General features: G+C 45.9%; 1 protein-coding gene across 7 annotated transcripts in view; it reads left to right on the forward strand.

The window, feature by feature from the left end:
• The first annotated feature begins 1,816 nt into the window (after positions 1-1,816).
• RRM2B (ribonucleotide reductase regulatory TP53 inducible subunit M2B) overlaps positions 1,817-22,089 on the forward strand; it is an 84,934-nt gene continuing 64,661 nt past the window's right edge. The window contains exons 1-3 of one of the 7 annotated variants that reach the window (XM_033935094.1): positions 2,437-2,937; positions 6,391-6,462; positions 7,602-7,651. Coding sequence is in view for 6 of the 7 variants with exons in the window: in XM_033935088.1 (XP_033790979.1) it covers positions 7,478-7,651 (174 nt within the window). In the remaining variant the exon portion in view is untranslated. Of the gene's footprint in view, positions 2,011-2,167; positions 2,231-2,431; positions 2,938-3,290; positions 3,348-6,390; positions 6,463-7,322; positions 7,652-22,089 lie in introns of those variants that run through there. The other 6 variants (XM_033935089.1, XM_033935091.1, XM_033935090.1 and 3 more) reach the window with 6 other exon arrangements.

Consider the following 22,089-nt stretch of genomic DNA (forward strand, 5'->3'; position numbering starts at 1 on the left):
CCCTCTCATCCTTCTATTCCCCATACATCTCTACCTCACTCCTCTCTATACCCAATTTCTTTTCCCTATGTGCACCATCTCTTTCCCTCTCACACACTCAGGCCGAACAATTGTTTCAAGTTTTTATTAAAATTTAATACAATCGCTTATCAAATTTCTAAGCGAATTAACGATTTAAAAATAGAGGGGGTTCATATAAAAATAAAATAAAAAACGCCAATAACAATACAAATATTGAAAAAAAAAGAGAACAAAATATACGAAAAGGTGTATTAATAATTATACTGCCTAGACTAGACTGACTTACAGGACTAAATAGGCTGACTTACTGGAAACAAAAAATTGAATGGAGGAAATACAATTTTAAAAAGGAAAGAGAACACTGAAGGGAAAGACATGAGGAGGGTAGAACCTGCCTATTGTTTCTTTAAAAGGATCGATGTACAAAAGAATGAAAAGGGATTAGATATTAAAGGCTTCTTTAAACAGATGGCTCTTGAGAAGGCTTTTGAAGCGATCTAGGTTGTTGTCTTCCCTCACCAAATTGGGCAGGATGTTCCAAAGTTGGGGAACAGCAACGGAAAAAATGTCTTGATGTTTGGTTCCGATAATTCGCAATGAGGGAACGGTAAATAATTTACGGTCTGAAGATCTGAGCTGTGACGGCTCGTATGGAATAAGGTATTTTTCGATAAACTGTGGGAATTTGGTTTGTAATGTTTTGAAAATTAATGCAATTTGGTAAGAAATCCTATTTTTTATTGCCAACCAGTGGGCTTTGCATAGCAGAGGTGTTACATGGTCAAATTTTTTAGATTTTGTTATAAGTTTAATGGCAATGTTTTGGATTATTTGTAGGTGCTCAATTTCCTTTTGAGTAGATCCACTAAGAAGGCTGTTACAATAATCTAATTTCGCTATGACTAATGAGTGGACCAGATGTTCAGGGATTTGGGTTCTAGGGATTTGAAAATTGAGTGAATCATCCAAAGTTTGAAAAAGCACGATTTGACAACATACTAATGTGATCATGAAATGATAATTTTGTGTCAAATGTTACTCCTAGGATTTTTAATGAGGAAACAACATTCAGAGGTAAATTGTCTAACAGAATGGGAGCAGATAATGAGATTCCCTCTTTCTATTCCCTCCCTCCCTCCTTTGTCCCAAATTAGTGCCCCCTTCCTCCCTTCTTCCTGCTTTTGTCCCAAGTTCGTACCCCTTCCCTCACTGCCTTCCAGCCTTTGTCCTTCTTCCCTCCCTGCCGCACCAAAGTCTGCATGCCCCAAGCCTACCCAACGCCAATTCCTCCTCCCCCCAGTCCGTCACCATCTGCATTTAATTATCTCCCACCGCAACTCCAGGAAGGGAAGGGCCAGGCGCGATCAGCGATTGCATGCCACTGGCCCACAAGCCTTCCCCCCAATGCCAATTCTGACGTCAGAGAAAAGGTCCGGGCCAGCAAATCGGCCTGCCCCAGAAGCCTTCACTCTGCAGCATCCGCCTATGTGGGAACAGGAAGTGCTGCAGAGTGAAGGCTTCTGGGGAAGGCCGACAGCAGAAGGATTTAATCTAATCTAGTCTTCGTTTTATATACCGGGTCATCTCTTATCGGAGCTCGACTCGGTTTACAAATAGTTAGGAGACCAGAATATACATAAAATGAGGAGAAATAAGGGTAGTGCTCATTCTGTTGATTGGGGAGTTGTGTGGGTGGGGGAGGTGGTTTAATACCGTGTTTTCCACTGACAAAATGTGAGCTTGCTTTCTGTATTTGTCTATGCTTCTGTGCTTCTTTCTATTGAGCTCAATAAAATACATTTGAACAATAAATTTGAGTTGAGATTTACTCCAAGGCTGCGGACGTTATCCTTGGGTGTAAGGGTGTTTGTGCCCCAGGAAAAGGACGGGCAGGAGTATTTAGACCTATATCTGATAGCATGTGGATCCAAAATATCGTCGCTAATGCTGCTGGCTATCCAAAGTTTTGAAATTGTAGCGCTGGAAGAGGTACTGGGGACAGGGGAGACCACAAAAGCCAGACCCGACTCCAGGGTGGTGGGCTGGTGAGAGAGGCTGTGGGGGGGGGGGGGGGGGGGGGGGGAGTGGTTTAAGGACAAGATTAGTGGAAGACAGGGGCGGGGCAGAGGGTGGCATATAGGTGGGGCCAAAGATGGGTCAGGTGTCCTCTATTTTTGACTTAACAAATATGGGAACCCTACTTTTAAAGGTAATATTAAATTTAAAGAAAAGAAATTAATCCTTTTCATTGGACTAATAGTACTTTCTTTCTTCTTCTTTTTTTTTTTTTTACTAGTTTTCAAACAGACAAAGCATTATGATAACTTTTATCAGAAATCCAGAGCTGGCTTAAAATCTCCCTTCCTAGAACAGGATAATTTGAAAGCTCTCTGTTAGGGGTTAGCCGTAGTGCAGAAGCTCCTTAATAATTTTTTTATTTTTTTTTTTAACGGCTTTGGGAAAGCAGAAGCCCGAGTCTGGCAGTGCTGTGGAAGTTATTGACAGGATTACTTCCTTATTTGCCCTACCAGTTCTCCTTTCCTTCGGGGTTACATTACTCTGGACCTCTGCTTATTATACTCCGTGATCACAAATCCTCGGTTCTCTGGAGGTTTTGTTTGTTTTCACGTTGCCTTTTTAAACTTCTTCCTCTCAGTGGTGTTCCTCTTTAAAGTGTCCCCCCAAGACGGGAACTAACCTTCCTCCATGGATTTTTTTCCCCATACGGTTTATTATGTAGTGACATTAGCTCTTTAGGGCAGCCTAACTCTTCCTGCTTTGTTGCCAGCTGACTAGCAGCCTGTTCCGGCTCTCATTGGCAACACGGAAAAAGGCAAAAAAAGGCTGCTGAGATTTGCTTTAACTCCTGTCTTTTCTGCAATGAGTAGCATGCCGACACTATCTGTCTGTGCTGAGGTGAGAAAAAAAAAGTGTCTTTCTTCCTCCAATGTTTTCATGTTAATGAGATATTTATCCCACAGCTCTTTTCGCCACAAATTCCCTACAAAATCTAACAAGTTTTAGAACATCAAGTAATGCTGTAGCTCGATGGTATACAAAAAATGTGTATGTCCATGCTTATCCTATAAAAACAACGTACTTATGTTCTGAGATTTAATTTGTTTCTGCACCATCATTTGCACACTTGGCACAAGTATTTTCAATTGATTACACTAGGTGGTTACTATAGAGGAGAATGGAAAAAGGAGGCTCTAGTGGTCTCAAACTCAAACCCTTTGCAGGGCCACATTTTGGATTTGTAGGTACTTGGAGGGCCTCGGGGAAATAGTTAATGTCTTATAAAAGAAATGACAATTTTACATGAGGTAAAACTCTTTATAGTTTATAAATCTTTCCTTTTGACTAAGTCTTAATAATAATATTGTCATTTATAGCTAAAGAGACATATGATCAAGAAACTGTTTTATTTTACTTTTGTGATTATGATAAACATGCCGAAGGCCTCAAAACAGTACCTGGTGGGCCGCATGTGGCCCCCCCCCCCCGGGCCACGAGTTTGAGACCATTGCTCTAGAAGATGTATTCCTTAACCATGTATTTAATTGAATATTTAATATGAATCTGCAGATTCCTGTTAAATTATTTCAGATGACAGATTGTGACTTTATGGACATTCCTTTACTTAGCTGGGTTTAGTGGTAAGTACTGTGGTATGTGTAGGTTCAATTGAGCCCAAGAGGATAGATTTAGAATTCATAAGTGGTCTTGACAGTCCCTAATTTAATAAAAAATAAATATGGCAACTTTGTATCTTATTTCCTCTATGCAGTAGGAATGTTAAAAGCTATTAACTGAGCAAATTCTCAACTAAAGTCAGTATCCTGTATTCTTTTCAAGACCTTTTTGCTTAAATCAAAGAAAATCTTCACAAATGGAATGCAGCTGACATCAGATCTTTTTACTATGTATTTTTTATTCTTGCTCTGCTTTCAGGAAGTTCTAGTCCACTAGTAATCATTCTAGTCAGAATCGTACATCAGTTAAGGCAGACATGTCAAACTCTGGGGTAATTAAATTTGGCCCGCGAGCGAATTCCCTAATTTGGCCCGCGAGAGAATACCCTCCTGCTTGCTCTCTGTTCAGCGGCAATGGAGAGAAGCAAACACCAGCTACCGGGTCAGACACAGGAAAGGACCAGCCATGAGACAGCAAGGAGAAGTGCGCAAGAGGGCGAGGACGAAGGGGAGGGGGAAATGGAGGTTCCTGTCTCAGGAAGAGCGCCACCTGCAGCTGTACGTCCAGAGACGCAGTTAGTGTTTGACTTGCTCTTACAGCGCTCACTGCGTTCTTAGATTCCAGCACCTGCAGGGGCTGTTCATCCGGCAGCAGCAGCAGCAACAACAGCGATACCTGGCAGGCTGAGTCAGCAGTCTGAACAGGCTTCTCCTGCCTGATGACACGAGAAGAGGGAGACTGTTCATGCTGCTGCTGTTGTAGGAGGCCCGAAAGTTGATGTCTCATGGGGGAGGGGGGGGGGGTCGTCAATCAGGAAGTGCTGCACAGGGGGGAGGGAGGGAGGGCTGGAAGGCTGCTGCACAGGGGGATGGGAGGGCTGGAAGGCTGCTGCACAGGGGGATAAAAGGGCTGGAAGGCTGCTGCACAGGGGGATAGGAGGGTTGGAAGGCTGCTGCACAGGGGGATGGAAGGGCTGGAAGGCAGTTGCACTGGGGGATGGGAGGGCTGGAAGGCAGTTGCACAGGGGGATAGGAGGGCTAGAAGGCTGCTGCACAGGGGGATGGGATTGAGGGCTGGAAGGCTGCTGCACAGGGGAATAAGAGGGCTGGAAGGCTGCTGCACAGGGGGATGGGAGGGCTGGAAGGCAGTTGCACAGGGGGATGGGAGGGCTGGAAGGCAGTTGTACAGGGGGTTAGGAGGGCTAGAAGGCTGCTGCACAGGGGGATGGGAGGGAGGGCTGGAAGGCAGTTGCACAAGGGGATGGGAGGGCTGGAAGGCTACTGCACAGGGAGATGGAAGGGGAAAGCTGCTTTACAGGGGGATAGTAAGGCTGGAAGGCTGCTTCACAGGGGGATAGGAGGGCTGGAAGGCTGCTGCACAGGGGGATGGGAGGGCTGGAAGGCTGCTGCACAGGGGGCTGGGAGGAGAAGGCAGTTGCACAGGGGGATAGGGCTGGAAGGCTTCTGCACAGGGGATGGGAGGGCTGGAAGGCAGTTGCACAGGGGGATGGGGGGCTGGAAGGCTGCTGCACAGGGGGATGGGAGGGCTGGAAGGCTGCTGCACAGGGGGATGGGAGGGCTGGAAGGCTGCTGCACATGGGGATGGGGGGCTGGAAGGCTGCTGCACAGGAGGCTAGGAAGGGAAGGCAGTTGCACAGGGGGATAGGGCTGGAAGGCTGCTGCACAGGGGATGGGAGGGCTGGAAGGCAGTTGCACAGGGGGATAGGAGGGCTGGAAGGCAGTTGCACAGGGGGATAGGAGGGCTGAAAGGCTGCTGCACAGGGGGATGGGAGGGAGGGATGGAAAGCTACTGCACTTTGGGGGAGAGAGGAGAAAGGAAGAATTATTGAACATGGGGTGGAGGAGATAGAGATATGCAACAAAGAAGTAGAAAGGGGTGAGGGAGAAGTCTTGCATTTGGTGGAGGGGAGAGAGACATGCATGGAGATGAGAGAGAAATGTTGGACATAGGGTGGAAGGCAGGGAGAGATGCATGGGGAGAAAAATGCTGCACATGATAATGGAGGGGAGGAAGGAAGAGATGCTGCATGGAGGAGAATAGAGAGGTTTGGCCAAGGATACAAAGCAGGGAGAGAAAGAGAGAAAATGGGGAAAGAAATGTTAGATATGGCAGTAGAGGGGAAGGAACAGAGATGGGACATGAAGAAAGAAGAAAACATCAATTGGGCAGGAGACCCTGGTGAGCAAGTTAACAGACAGACAAAAGGTAGAAAAAATAATTTTATTTGCTGTTTTGTGATTACAATATGTCAGATTTGAAATGTGTATCCTGCCAGAGCTGGTGTTAGACAACAAGCATGAGCAAGGATATAACAGAGCCAGGGTGGGGTTGGAGAGGTTGTAACCCTGTACTTCTACTAAGACTAAGGGGTCCTTTTATTAAGGTGCGCATTTAGCGCACGCTAAATCGGTTAGCGTACCTTAATAAAAGGACTCCAAAGTATCTTAATAAAAAATTCGGCCTGCAACTTAGCCTATGTTTTAGATTTCAGCCCCTTATGTGATTGAGTTTGACACCCCTGAGTTAAGGAGTAAATGGTGATCCTATAGATCATAAAGTTTAATTGTGCTAGTGGTGTTTATGTTTATGTAATGTGATGAACAGCCATAATCTTAAGTGATTCTGAGCATTGTTTTTTTTCTTTGATCATAGGCAGTGTTTCAGCCCCAGACTCAGGTTCTGTACATCCTTTCCTGCATCTTGGGAACTGGAACCTTCTATAAAGTAAATGCCATGTCAGCTAGTCTTTCCTCCAAATTTTGTTCTGTATTACCATTGGATTAAAAAAAAACTCCACTAGTGAATTGGCCTGTGTAAAAAAGATGGAACTAGCTGCTACCTTTAGATAGGACATATTTGTATCATTCCTTTAGAAATATATAGCTTTTTGGAATGTTTTATGATACGGTATATTATAAAAATATTATTAAAAAAAATCCTTTAATCAAACTTTCTCTGAGAAAAGTCATATCTCCTACTAGGCTTATGCAGCACGTTTCACATAGAGAAAACCTAGGGACCCTTTTACTAAAGCTTAGTTTGTGCTAAATGCTGTGTCTGATTTTATACCTATGCATCATACGCATACTAAGCCTTAGTAAAAGAGCCCTGGTCTGTTGGTTTTTTTTAATTATTTTATTTATATACAGGGTCCTGCTATATCTGTGCAAAACTCTGCTGCACGACTCATCTTCTACCAATCTCGCTACACTCATGTCACCCTTCTCCTTAAAGTCGCTTCACTTGCATACAGTTCAGTATCTTATTGCTGACCTACAAGTATGTTCATTCTACTGCCCCTCAATATCTCTCCTCGCTTCTCTCTCCTTATACACCTCCCAGAGAACTCCGCTCCTCAGATAAGTCGCTCTTAGGTTTACCCTTCTCTTCCACTGCCAATTCCAGACTTTGTTCCTTTCATCTAGCTGCCCCCTATGCCTGGAATAAATTACCCACGTTTGTCCGTCAAGCCCCTTCCCTTGTTTAAAAGCAGACTGAAAACTCACCTTTTTGATATAGCTTTCAAGCTTTAACCCTACTCTTCTGCCCTCCAACCTAGCCTACTGATTAACTGTTTCCCTTAACTGTATCCTGTTTGTCTGTCTTGCCTGTTTAGATGGGACTGTTTTCTTATTCTTTGTGACTCTGTGCAGCGCTGCATGCATCTGGTAGCATTGTAGAAATAATTAGTAGTAGTATCTGTTGGTGCAGGCTGTCTCCTTATAGCACAGTTTCTTTCATGTTTATACTGTTTAATAACCTGTTTCAAGTGTTTGATTGTTATGACTTTTCATGTTATAAGCAGATTAGACTTGTCAGGGAGGGTCCCCATACCCCTCCCTTCTTCTCTATGTCCTCTACAGGTGTCGCTGTCTGCTTTTGCACAAACTGGAGTCCTCATGGCAGTCCTGAGGTAAGAAGGAAGAGTCTGAAAAAATTATGTAAATGAGGCTTCCTACAAGCAGTCTTGCGACATGAGATGAATAACCCACTTGTCCAGGAATAGAGCGTGGATTTACAAGAAAGATTAGCAAAGGTAAGAACCTAATCTTTTGTTTCTTACAGCTTTGGTCTTCACTCCCAGACCTTGTAGGTTGCCAATAGGTTAGGTTTTCAAGATATTCCAATGAATATGCATGAGACAGATTTGCATATAATGAAGGTAGTAGGCATGCAAATCAGTCTCATGCATAGTCACACTTTTGTGTGATAGACAACTTTGTACCAGCACGTCACAGAAACAAGGGGCCAGTGGAAAATTTTGAAAACCTGACCCATTGGCAGCCCTCATTGAGTAGGAGTGAAGACCAAGGCTATGAAGGAACCTAGGTTCCATTATAGCGTATTAACATTACCAGTTCTCAACCTGCCTAAAACCTAGGTGCTGGCACCTAGGCCAGCCATAGGCCTGATTGAGGCAAGGATATGTGTAACTTACAGCATTCTGTAAGTTGTATGTAAATAGGAGCCTTTCCTATGTTCCACCCCTTTGTATTCCACATACCCCCTTGCAAATCTATACTGTGTAAGTTAAGCAGTTATTTGCAGAATAGCATTTAGATGTCCTACTAAGATTTAAATGTGCAAGTTCTAAACATATATGCATGTAAATGTGAGTGCCTAGGTTATTAAACAAGATGCGGCCAATTAGGTCATCAGCTGTGCTGTCTCCCTCACCAGGTTATTTTATTTTGTTTTTCCTTTACCCTGCTTATTCTTTCTCAATATTTAATGTTTATTTTATTCTTTTGGGTTATCTATTTTCATTTTTGGTCTGTTTCTTTTTGGGCCCTGGAGTGAATAGCTCCTCAGAAATTGAGATCATTTTGACCGTTGAGATCATTTTAACCGTCTAGCAGTCAGGGGAGCTTTCTGCCTGCTCCTGCCATCTGGTTCCACGGTTCTGCTCGTTTATCTGAGGGGCCTGAGTGTTGCCGAGTTGATGGAGGTCAGCTGTCGGGAGATCGATATTTGGCTAGCCGGGGTGAGAGTGGCGCACTGTGAGCGTCGACGGAGGAGGCGACCTGAGAGAGGGCATCCTACGTGCCTGCGCTCCTGTTAAAAGCCACGGAGACCAATGACGACAGAGCCGCAGACAGGAGTTACAGAAGCCCTTACCAATGCAGCATACAGCCGATGAATCAGCCCTGACAGAGGCAGCTGACTGAAGAGTCCTCCTTCTTTCCTCGACCTGCTGCCTCCTACCTCTGTGAACTTCTTCAGTTATCCTGCTTTCGGCTGCTCCTGGACCTGGGCTGTGGCACCTTCCCTTGCCATCCTGAGTGGAGACCAAGCCGCTTTAATTACAGATTTTAAATTACTCCCATTATTTTTCTTTCTGCTTATTATACTTGTTTTTGTTGTTATTTATTGATCTGTCCAGTTTATGAGAAAATCTTAGTAATATTTTATTTATCTATTTATTTTTCCTTACGCTCAGGTTCTCTTTCTGCTCTTATTCTCCTCTCTTTCTTTCAATTTGAACTCAAGATTGTCTGCTCTTTTTTCTCTTACTGGTACAAAGTTCTCATTAGTTCGAAGGAATTAACAGAAGGATGGACAGAGGAGACCCCATAGACATCATATATCTAGATTTCCAAAAAGCCTTTGACAAGGTACCCCCTGAATGCTTATTTCGGAAACTGAAGAACCATGGGGTGGAAGGAGACGTACATAGATGGATCAGAAATTGTTTGGCGGGTAGGAAACAGGGTAGGAGTGAAGGGCCACTACTCGAACTGGAGAAGGGTCACGTGTGGTGTTCCGCAGGGCTCGGTGCTCGGACCGCTGCTATTTGATATATTTATAAATGATCTAGAAACAGGGACGAAGTGCGAGATAATAAAATTCGTGGACGACACCAAACTATTTAGTGGAGCTCGGACTAAAGAGGACTGCGAAGAATTACAAAGGGACTTGAACAAACTGGGGGAATGGGCGACGAGATGGCAGTTGAAGTTCAACGTTGAGAAATGTAAAGTACTACATGTGGGAAGCAGAAACCTGAGGTACAGCTATACGATGGGAGGGATGTTATTGAATGAGAGTAACCAAGAAAGGGACTTGGGGGTAATGGTGGACACAGTGCGCAGCGGCTGCTAAGAACATAAGAACATAAGCAGTGCCTCCGCCGGGTCAGACCATAGGTCCATCCTGCCTGGCAGTCCGCTCCCGCGGCGGCCCAAACAGGTCACGACCTGTCTGCATCACCAGAAGGGGCTCCCTTGCCACCTTGGTTTCTCATTTAAGTCCTATCTTCCCATCGTAGTCCTAACCCTCCGGTCTTGCACATGCACGACCTGTTGGCTTTCTATACCTGTGTTACATCCCAGCACCTCTCTCAGTATCCCACGATCCCTTTATCCCTCAGGAATCCGTCCAATCCCTGTTTGAATCCCTGTACCGTACTCTTCCTGATCACTTTCCTCCGGTAGCGCATTCCAAGTGTCCACGACCCTTTGGGTGAAAAAAAACTTTCTTGCATTTGTTTTGAACCTATCTCCCTTTAGTTTCTCCGAATGCCCCCTCGTACTTGTTGTCCCCTTCAGTCTGAAGAATCTGTCCCTATCCACCCTCTCTATGTCCCTCATGATCTTGAAGGTCTCTATCATATCTCCCCTGAGCCTCCTTTTTTCCAGAGAGAAGAGCCCCAGCCTATCCAATCTCTCGGCATATGGGCAGTGTTCCAGCCCCTTTACCAGTTTCGTTGCTCTCCTTTGGACTCTCTCAAGTACCGCCATGTCCTTCTTGAGGTGCGGCGACCAATACTGAACGCAGTATTCCAGATGTGGACGCACCATCGCTCGATACAATGGCATGATGACTTCCCGCTTCCTGGTTGTTATGCCCCTCTTTATGATGCCCAGCATCCTGTTGGCTTTTTTCGAGGCTGCTGCGCACTGTGCAGATGGCTTCAGTGATGCATCCACCAGCACACCCAAGTCTCTCTCAAGTCTGCTGTCTCCCAACAATGCCCCCCCCAAATTGTAGAGAGCGAATAGAATGCTAGGTATAATTAAGAAGGGTATTACAACCAGAGCGAAAGAAATTTTATCCCAGGACAAGCAGGCAGCCTATTCTCACATATGGGTGACGTCACCGACGGAGCACAGATGCGGAAGCCTCACAAGCAGACTTGCTTGAAGAAACCAGAAGCTTCGAGTCGACCGCATGCGTGAGTGCCTTCCTGCCCAGCGTACGGCGCGTCTCCTCAGTTCTCAGTTTTCCGCGGAGCCGAGAAGTCCGTCTTTGACTCTCTGCGTTTAACTTCGTTACTTCGTGCCTTCTCTGAACCGCGGTTTGTATTTTTCTCTTCACGAATCGCTGTTCTTACTTTATTTCTAGTTTAAAAAAAAATAATAATAATTTTCATTCTTCCGTCGGGGCAGGCTGTTCGTCCGCAGCCCAAGGGCTTCGATCTTGCGGCAGCTATTTTTCCTTCTATGTCCCGGCACTGTCACGGGCTTCAAGAAGTATAGCCAGTGCCAGCGTGTGATTTCCCTTACGGACCCACACCGTTGGTGCCTCAAGTGCTTTGGGCCGAAACATCAACCGAAGTCGTGCGAGCGCTGTGCTACTCTTCAGCCTCGAGCCATTAAACTTCGTCATCTTTTGGTGGAGAAGCTGTTCGGCATGGATTCTTCCTCCTATCCCTCGACATCGAAGGCGCCCTCGGCCTCACCTTCGACTGAAACTCCTCCCACTTCAACTGCTTCCACCTCAAGCCCCATCAGACCTTCGTCGTTTGCAGCGGCTCTCTCTTCGACGACACCTGCTGTATCTTCCCCTGTTTCCTCAGGTCAGATAGCTCAGCAGAAAGTTCCAGCGGTAGTGCTTAAAGTGCCTAAGATTTCCAAGTCGAAGCACATTTACACTGCCTCAGTGGAACCTCCAGCTACAGCAGGTGGTCCGGTTTCAGACGCAGATCCACCCTTCCAGACCATGTTCCAGACCATGCCGGCTTCCTTCCAGACCATGTTGGAGAAGCAATTCATTCAGTTCCTTACTAATATGGGACCGAAGCTGCTTCCTCTCATCCAGGCTGGGCATTCAGTAGACTCCCGCAAGGTCGAGCCACTTCCTTTGCCTCAGTCTGAGCTTACACACTCTTTGCAGGGAGCAGAGTCTCTGTGAGTGTCTGGTCTGGCATCCAAGCACTTGAAACAAGGAGCAGAATCTTTGCAAGTGCCTTGGCAGGAATCCTCATACTCTATGCAAGGAGCAGAGTCTTTGGGAGTGCATCGAGGTTCCTCCACCAAGCCTCTGGAGCTTTGATCTACAGCCTCCAGTCCTATCCATTCTTTGGTAGCATCGGCTGCTTCTGTCTCCAAGGCAAAGTCTCCTCGATCTTTGAGATCTGCTTCCAGGCACCGTTCTCACCAACGATCGAGGCCTTCATCGAGGCATACTTCCAGGCATAGTTCTTTTTCTAAAGAACGACCCTCTTCAACTAAGCCTCGCTCTACTCCTACTTCGACTAGACTGCCGACTCCTCGTTCGAGGTCTCTACTTCTGAACCTCGAGGATCCAGCGGTTTCGATTGCTTCGTCCAAGTCTCCATATTCTTTTGATGCCTTTTTTCCTGCCGAAGCTTCATCTTCGACCCAGGCTGCCTCGACGTCCTCGAGTCCTTCTCGAGGCAAAGCATTGGAGGATCAGCTATCTTTCTCATATTTTCTTCGTCAGATGGCTGTTGACTTGGATCTTCAATTAGATGTTGGTTCCAAATACTCTAAGGGGTACCTCGAAGTCATGCATCTTCCTCAACCTGTGGCAGAGTCACTTAAGCTTCCTCTTCACAAGCTTTTGTCTCAGACATTTGGTCGATGCCTGGAGACACCTTATACCATACCGGCTGTTCCAGGAAAATTGGACTCTAGGTATAAAACTGTACATCGCATAGGGTTTGACAACTCACAGTTATCTCATCAGTCCCTGCTAGTCGAGTCCTCCTTGAAGAGGTCCCATCCTTCCAAGGTTTATGCCACCGTTCCTCCTGGAAGGGAAGGGAAAACTATGGACAAATTCGGACGTCGCATCTATCAAAATGCCATGATGTCCTCTAAAGTCCTCAATTATAATTTTCATTTTATTACTTATTTTGAGTTCCTCATTTCTCTATTACCAAAATTCTTGACTTATTTGGATACTCAAAAGCACTTTGAATTTCAAGAAGTCCTTGCTTCTTTATCTCAACTCCAATTATATCTCCTCCAGTCATTTTATGATGCATTCGAGTTGTCTGCCCGGGCAGCTGCTTGCTCTGTAGCTATGCGTCGCCTTGCCTGGATTCATACCATTGACATGGACCCTAATCTTCAAGATCGTTTAGCTAATATTCCTTGTGCGGGCAATGACTTCTTTGATTAATCTATCGAGGCAGCCACCAAGAAATTGTCTGAACATGAAAAATCCTTTGCTTCTATTGTCAGACCTAAGCCAAAGCCAGCTCCTGCCAAACCTACACGCCCTGCTCCTATCTATCAACGGCGTTTTGCTCCGAGGACGGCTCCTTACACTCGCCCTCCTCTTAAAAAACAGCAGCCTCAGAAGCAACAAAAACCTCAACCTTCTGCTGTACCTAAGGCTACTCAGCCTTTTTGACTGTTTAAAACAGAGCATAACCTCCACCGTTCTGACTCTGTCTTCTTTTCCCCCTATAGGAGGTCATCTCCATCATTTTTACCACCAATGGATGACTATTACATCCGACCTCTGGGTGCTCATCATCATCAGGGAAGGATACTCTCTTCATTTCACTCAGGTTCCACTAGAGCTTCCTCCAAGAAAGTATCCTTCTAATCCTTCCCAGACCGCCCTTCTTCTTCAGGAAGCTCAAGCTCTGCATCGCCTCCATGCCATCGAACCAGTTCCTGTGGATCAGCAGAACAGGGGGGTTTTACTCCCGTTACTTTCTTGTTCCGAAGAAGATGGGCGATCTGCGGCCCATTCTGGATCTCAGGGCTCTCAACAAATTTCTGGTCAAAGAAAAGTTTCAAATGTTGTCCCTGGCATCCCTTTATCCCCTTCTCGAGCAGAACGACTGGTTATGCTCTCTGGATCTCAAGGAGGCCTACACTCATATCCCCATTCATCCGGCCTCCCGTCAATATCTCAGATTTCGGGTGGGAAATCTGCATTATCAATATAGAGTGCTGCCCTTCGGCCTGGCTTCATCTCCCAGGGTGTTCACCAAGTGTCTGGTAGTGGTAGCAGCAGCTCTGAGGAACCATGGTCTTCAGGTATTTCCCTACCTCGATGTCTGGCTCATTAAAGATTCAACATCTCAAGGGGTTATTGTAACGACCCAACGAACTACCTGGTTCCTACAAAGTTTGGGATTCAAAATCAACTTTCCCAAATCCCAACTTCAGCCTTCACAGAATCTACAATTCATTGGAGCTGTTCTGGACACTGTTCAACTCAGAGCATTCCTCCCACAAAAACGTCTGGAAGCTCTTCAACTCTGTCATACAGTGTCTTCCCGCTCTTCCATCTCAGCGAGACACATGATGGTACTCCTAGGTCACATGGCCTCTACAGTACACGTGACTCCTTTTGCCAGACTTCACCTCAGAATTCCTCAGTGGACGCAGGTTTGCAATCCACTTTCTCAACACATAACAGTCACTCCTTCATTGAAGCAGTCTCTCCGTTGGTGAATTCTCTCTTCCAATCTTTCCAGAGGCTTGCTTTTTCAAACGCCCCCCCATCAGAAGGTCCTCACGACAGATTCTTCGACCTACGCTTGGGGCGCTCATCTCGATGGTCTCCGTACTCAAGGCCTCTGGACCAGTACGGATCGTCAGTGTCATATCAATCTGTTGGAACTCAGAGCTATCCTCAAAGCTCTCAACGCTTTTTAACATCATGACCAAGTAGTCCTCATTCGGACGGACAACCAAGTCGCCATGTATTATGTCAACAAACAGGGAGGGACGGGATCTGCCTCCCTTTGTCAAGAAGCTCTGAAGGTTTGGGACTGGGCAATCCGCCACAACACCTTCCTCAAAGCTGTCTACATTCAAGGGGTGAAGAATTGCTTGGCATACAACTTGAGTCGTCTTCTGCAACCTCACGAATGGACACTCCATTCCTCGCCTCTTCATCACATTTTTTCACAGTGGGGAACACCTCAGATAGATCTCTTTGCAGCTCCCCACAACTACAAACTGCCTCAGTTCTGCTCCAGGATATACTCTCCTCATCGCCTCGAGGCAGATGCTTTTCTTCTGGAATGGACGAATCTCTTCCTATATGCATTCCCTCCATTTCCTTTCATTCTCAAGACTCTGGTCAAGTTGAAGAACGATCATGCCACCATGACTCTGATTGCTCCTCGATAGCCGAGACATAAGAACATAAGCAGTGCCTCTGCCGGGTCAGACCACAGGTCCATCCTGCCCAGCAGTCCGCTCCCGCGGTGGCCAAAAACAGGTCAAGGCCTGTCTGAATCATCAGAAGGGGCTCCCCTGCCACCTTGGTTTCCCCATTTAAGTTCTGCCCTCCTATCGAAGTTCTAGCCCTCCGGTCTTGCACATGCACGACCAGGTTGGTTTACTCAGTACCCCCACGATCCCTCTATCCCTCAGGAATCCATCCATCCCTGCTTGAATCCCTGTACCGTACTCTGCCTGATCACTTCCTCCGGTAGCGCATTCCAAGTGTCCACTACCCTTTGGGTGAAAAAGAACTTCCTTGCATTGTTTTGAACCTGTCTCCCTTCAGTTTCTCAGAATGCCCCCTCGTATTTGCTGTCCCCTTCAGTCTGAAGAATCTGTCCCTATCCACCCTCTCTATGCCCCTCATGATCTTGAAGGTCTCTATCATATCTCCCCTGAGTCTCCTTTTCTCCAGAGAGAAGAGCCCCAGCCTATCCAGCCTCTCGGCGTACGAGCAGTGTTCCAGCCCTTTTACCATTTTTGTTGCTCTCCTTTGGACTCTCTCAAGTACCGCCATGTCCTTCTTGAGGTGCGGTGACCAATACTGAACGCAGTATTCCAGATGCGGACGTACCATCGCTCGATACAATGGCATGATGACTTCCCGTGTTCTGGTTGTTATGCCCTTCTTTATGATGCCCAGCATCCTGTTTGGCTTTTTTCGAGGCTGCTGCGCACTGTGCAGATGGCTTCAGTGATGCATCCACCAGCACACCCAAGTCTCTCTCGAGTCTGCTGTCTCCCAACAATACCCCCCAATTTGTAGTTGAACAACGGGTTCTTTTTCCCTATATGCATGACCTTGCATTTGTCCACGTTGAAGCGCATTTGCCATTTGTTTGCCCAGTCTTCCAGCTTGTCCAGGTCCCCTTTGTAGGTCCTCACACTCCTCCCTGGTCCTAACTCTGCCGCACATTTTGGTATCGTCTGCGAATTTTATAACCTCACACTTTGCCTCCTTTTCCAGGTCATTGATGAATATGTTAAAGAGTAAAGGCCCCAGCACCGATCCCTGTGGCACCACCGCTCGTGACTCCCCGCCAGTCAGAATATTGGCCCTTTACTCCAACCCTCTGCAGTTACCCGACAGCCAGTGCTTGATCCATCTGTGCACATCCCCTCCACCCCGTGGCTCCACAGCTTCTTAAGTAGCCTTTCATGTGGCACCTTGTCGAAAGCCTTTTGAAAGTCGAGGTAAATGATGTCTATGGGCTCCCCATTGTCCATCCGACTGCTTATTCCCTCAAAGAAGTACAGAAGGTTCGTTAGGCACGACCTTCCCTTACAGAATCCGTGCTGGCTTGTTCTCAGTAGGCCATTCCTCTCGATGTGCTCACAAATGTCGTCCTTGATCATAGCTTCCACCATCTTCCCTATTATTGAAGTCAGGCTCACCGGCCTGTAGTTCCCGGGGTCACCCCTCGATCCCTTCTTGAAGATCGGTGTGACATTTGCCAATTTCCAGTCCTACCTACTTCAACTCAGCAGCAGGGAACCATACCTTCTACCGGTCTTTCCTTCTCTGCTTACACAGAGTCAAGGATCTCTGCTTCATCCCAACCTGCAGTCTCTACACCTGACAGCTTGGTACCTCTCAACATAACCCCTCTTCAGTTTTCTCAATCTGTAAGAGACGTTTTAGAAGCTTCTAGGAAGCCTACCACTAGACAATGCTATCACCAAAAATAGACTAGATTTTCTACATGGTGTTTTTCTCATCATATGGAGCCTCAGCATTCCTCCTTATCTTCTGTTTTGGATTACCTTTTGCACTTATCCAATTCTGGCCTCAAGTCTACATCAATCCGAGTCCATCTCAGTGCAATTGCAGCTTTCCATCTATTGAAGGGAAACCCCTCTCTGCTCATCCGGTGGTTTCCAGATTCATGAAAGAATTTTTCAATGTCAGACCTCCTCTCAAACCACCTCCTGTGGTTTGGGACCTCAATGTTGTCCTTGCTGAACTGATGAAGCCTCCATTTGAATCAATTGATAAGGCTCATCTGAAGTATCTCACTTGAAAAGTGGTGTTTCTTATTGCCCTCACTTCTGCTTGACTAGTCAGTGAGCTGCAAGCTTTAGTTGCTGATCCACCTTTCACGGTGTTCCATCGTGACAAGGTGGTTCTTCGTACTCATCCTAAATTCCTCCCTAAAGTGGTATCGGAATTTCATCTCAACCAATCCATTGTTCTTCCAGTGTTCTTTCCAAAGCCTCATTCTCATCCTGGAGAAGCAGCTCTTCATACTCTGGACTGTAAACGTGCTTTGGCCTTCTATTTGGAATGCACCAAACCACACAGAACTGCTCATCAACTTTTTGTCTCCTTCAATCCAAATAAGTTGGGACATCCTATTTCTAAGCGTACCATCTCCAACTGAAAGGCTGCTTGTATCTCATTCTGCTATGCTCAGGCTGGATTACCCCTACACTGTAGAGTCACAGCCAATGTTCTCTCTAAGCTGTGCGCTTATGCGCACGCACACAACTTGCCGAACCTGCGCGCACAAAAAAATAAATTTTTGCCCTAAAATGATTTTTCACTGCTAAAATGAAATGTTGCAGAAGACCAGCTGTTCCGATTTCCCATTTATCACATTTATTGAAGCGCTATAATATAAATTTTAAGTCATTCACGTGATTCCGTTATCTTTGGCAGTTGAACTTCGACACGTCACGTGCCCCATAGGGCCCTAGCGTATGGCCCATAGGATATGAAACACTTCCGATTCTTTGTACTTCCTGAAGTTCCGCCATATTGTTTATTTCATGGAATCGTTAGTGTGCAGCGTCGGGTACTGCGGTTGTATAACTGTATTCGTTTATTAAATTGCAACCAGATATAACTCTTAAAATGTATAAATTGTGAATGGTGAAAAGTGTAAAATGCTAAGAGAGCTGCAACAGCTTTTAGGTCTGAATGGCTTGAAGAAATTGTTGAAATGGAGACACCGGAATCTCGAAATACAATGCGTGTTCGACTGTGAAAAAATTACCTATGACGAAGATGATGGAGTTGTGTGTTGTTAGTGTCAAGATGCCAAAGCAACTGGAAAATTCTCTACTGGAAATATATGGGATGATGTTTGGAAACTGGACTTTCTGAAATGCCATCTATCAAGTAAATCTCATACCGACAGTATTAGGAAACTCAGAAGTAAAAATCCAAATTTAAGAGGGGGACTGGTTAACATGTTGCTTGAAAGCCCAACCAAAAAAGAAAACAGGCAAATTAGTAATGAACGGAAGCGTTTCAGTCCTGATGAAATTAAGGTTCTTGTTGACAGTGTTGTGCTGGCCATTAAGATGAATATCTCAATGCTCTCTGTTCAAGATATCAATGAGCACATGGCGAAGTATGTTAGTATACCTGATAGCTGGAGAAGCAAAAACTATGCATTTGAATTTCTTGGAATTATCAATGGCATTGTGCAAGATGATCGTATGACAGACATTAAATTAGCAACGTATCATACGTTAACTGTTGATGAAAGCACAGACATTTCTGTCAACAAGTACTTAATACTCTACTTTAAGTATCGGCCAGTCAATTCAAATGAGTATAGGACATTCATTTGGTGGGATTGCTACAGTTGGAAGCATGTGATGCTACATCAATAGTAACAGCAATTAGGGAATTCTATAGGAAACATGAACTTGACATGAATAAATGGTTATGTCCACCTCTGATAGTACCTCTGTTATGTTGGGCAAATAAGATGGTGTTACAGCACAGCTGAGAAAAGGACATTCCACGTTTAGTGCAGCAACATTGTGTTGACATCGGGAAGATTGGGACTTTCTGATTCATGGAAAGAAGTAAAATTGTTGAAAGAAGTAGAAACTGTATATTGAGAAACTGTATACACGGTATTCAGTCGGTCTTCTACTAAACGATGCAAATTTCTAAGAAATAGCAGACTGCATCTGAATATGAATCAATTGCTTTCAGACCTCTGAATGAATGTGCGCTGGTTATCTAGACATTTTGCACTTAAAGCAATTATTTGAAATTATGATCCCCTGTTAAAATATTTTGAAGAATGACAGAGATAATGATCCTATTGCAAATTATCCCCAGGACAAGCAGGCAGCATATTCCCACACATGGGTGACGTCACCGACGTGAGCCCCGCAGCGGACAGCCTCGAAAGCAAACTTGCTTGAAGATCTTGATCTTTCGAGGGCCTGCACCGCGCCTGCGCGCTTTGTCTCTCCCGCCCGAACTAGGGGGCGCCATCTCCTGAGAGGTTCCTCAGTTCGTTTAATTCCGCGGAGACAAGAAGACAGTTTTTTCTTCAGCTCTGCAGCACTTTTTGCCTTCTCTTTACGCGGCTGTTTCTTTTTTTTTTCACAAAGTTCGGTCGCTGTGCTTTAATTTATTTCTCCTTTCTCAAAATAAAAAAAATTAAATTTTTGTTTCTCTTTTCTACTTGTCCGGCGCGGTGAGCCTTGGGCCTAGGCCCAGTTGCTCCTTCCGTTCGACACGGACCTTTATTTTTTTCTATGTCCCGGCCTCTCACGGGTTTAACGTTGTTGTCAGTGTAATTGTGTGATTTCGGTCACCGATCCCCATTGTCGCTGTCTACAGTGCCTGGGTCCTTCCCATTCCCCAGAAGATTGTCATCGTTGCTTCACTCTCACTCCACGGGCTTTTCGACGCAGGTGCGCCCAATTTTTTCAACTTTTCAGAGACATGGAGCAACTTTCGGATTCGACTTCGACCTCGGCGGCTGCCCCGGTATCGAAGGCTTCGACTCTGACACCATCGACGACCACGGTCTCGAAGGCTTCGACCCAAGTTCCGGCTGGAGCTTCGGTCTCGAAGGCCTCGACCTTGCCTGCTTCAGTTCCCTCAAAGACGGTGTCCTCGGTGAAATTTTCCATAGGGGGTAAGTCTCCGGGTTCTCTTTCAGGTACCGTACCCAAGAAGCCACCAGAGTCCTCTGCACGTCCATCTTCCAAGCGTACCTCCAAGATAAGGGAATACTCACCTTCGAGGTCGCCCTCTTCGGAGCGTACTGCTGCACCTACGAGATCAGAACCTTCTGTCTCGGTGCCGATGCTGGAGGACATGCTAAAATCTATACTGACCACACAGATTTCCTCTTTAGTGGCTCAATTGGTCCCGTCCTCGACCTTGCCTCAGGTGGATCAGCCTGTCACCCAACCGGAGCATCCAGTATCTCGAGGCCGATCCCGGACACCGAAGAGAATACCTTCATCTGATTCTTCTCCGGACTCACCTCCTCCGAAGCACCGGTCGAAGCCTTCGAGACATAGTGCTTCTAAGCTTCGGAGGGAGTCTTCGGCTTTGGATACCGAGACTTCTCTGCCCCATTCTTCGAAGTCGAAGCACAGATCTCGACACCATCGAGCATCGACTCGAAGTCCTTCTCGACCGAAGACTCCTCCGTCGAAACCGGCTCGTCGAGACACTTCGCCTCAGACCTCGACTCATTCAGTACCACGTACACCTGGTACTTCTCCATCCAGGAGCCTTAAGAGAAAACATTCTCTTACTCCACCTCACAGTGCAGCTTCTTCGGTGACTCTACGCCTTGACTCGGAACCACTGTCACCATATTCCAGAGAGGCTTCTCCTTCATACTCAGCACTTCCTAGATCTCGCAGTGTGTCTCCTGAGGAAGCATCTGATTCCAAATCCATTTCATTTGCCAAATTTATTTTTGATATGGGACAAGCTCTCAAACTGGATCTTCATTCTGATTCTAAATATACTCCTGAATATTTAGCAGATATGAAGCTTCCTCATCCACCTAAAGAGTCACTACGTTTACCCATGACTCCTGTTCTCAAACAAACCTTTGTTCGTAACATGGAGACTCCTTATTCAATCACTGCCATTCCATCTAAATTGGAATCTCGTTATCGAACAGTTCCATGTAAAGGTTATGAAAATCTCAACTTTCTCATCAATCCCTGGTAGTGGAATCATCTTTGAAGAAAGCACATCCTTCTAAAATCTACGCTTCAGTTCCTCCAGGCAGAGAAGGTCGTACCATGGATAAGTTGGGTCGCTGTTTATACTAGAACTCTATGATGGCAAATAGAGTTCTTAATTACAGTTACATTTTTACTTCTTACTTCAACCATTTTCTCAAGATATTACCATCTTTTTATCCGGACACCTCCACAACTCGTCTTTCGGATTTCAAACTCATCCTTAAGGCTCTCTCCCAATTGCGACTCTTCATGTTACAAGCCTCATATGACGCTTTTGAACTATCGTCTCGAGTATCTGCCTTTGCGGTAGCCATGCGTCGTTTAACATGGTTACGTATTGTTGACATGGATCCCAATCTTCAAGATCGATTGGCGAATTTACCTTGTCAGGGTAACGAATTGTTCGATGACTCTATTGAAGCAGCTACCAAGCGTCTATCAGAACATGAACGCTCTTTTGCTTCCCTCATTCGACCAAAACCCAAACCTGCACCAACTAGAGGTTTTAAACAGACTCCACGTCGTTATCCTCAAAAAACGACTCCTGCTTTTTCCAGGCCTCCTCCTCGTCGTCCTCCTCAACAACAGTGCCAGCAAAAATCTCAGACTCCTGCTGTCACCAAACCAGCTCAGTCTTTTTGACAGTCTCAGCCTGAGCATTCCAATTTCTCTGTTTCCAAATTCTCCCCTCCCCATAGGGGGTTGTCTGTCCACATTTTATCACCAGTGGGAGCTCATTACATCAGATCTCTGGGTGCTTTCCATCCTACTAGAGGGATACTCTCTTCGATTGCTGCAGGTGCCTCCAGATCGCCATCCAAGAGAGTGTCCTTCCGATCAGTCGCACCTTCCCCTTCTTCTTCAAGAAGCTCGGGCTCTGCTTCGCCTGCGAGCTGTGGAGGAAGTTCCTCTTCCACAAAGGAACTTGGGATTCTACTCCCGT

The sequence above is a fragment of the Geotrypetes seraphini genome, chromosome 2, assembly GCF_902459505.1.
Source record: "Geotrypetes seraphini chromosome 2, aGeoSer1.1, whole genome shotgun sequence".
Taxonomy (NCBI): domain Eukaryota; kingdom Metazoa; phylum Chordata; class Amphibia; order Gymnophiona; family Dermophiidae; genus Geotrypetes; species Geotrypetes seraphini.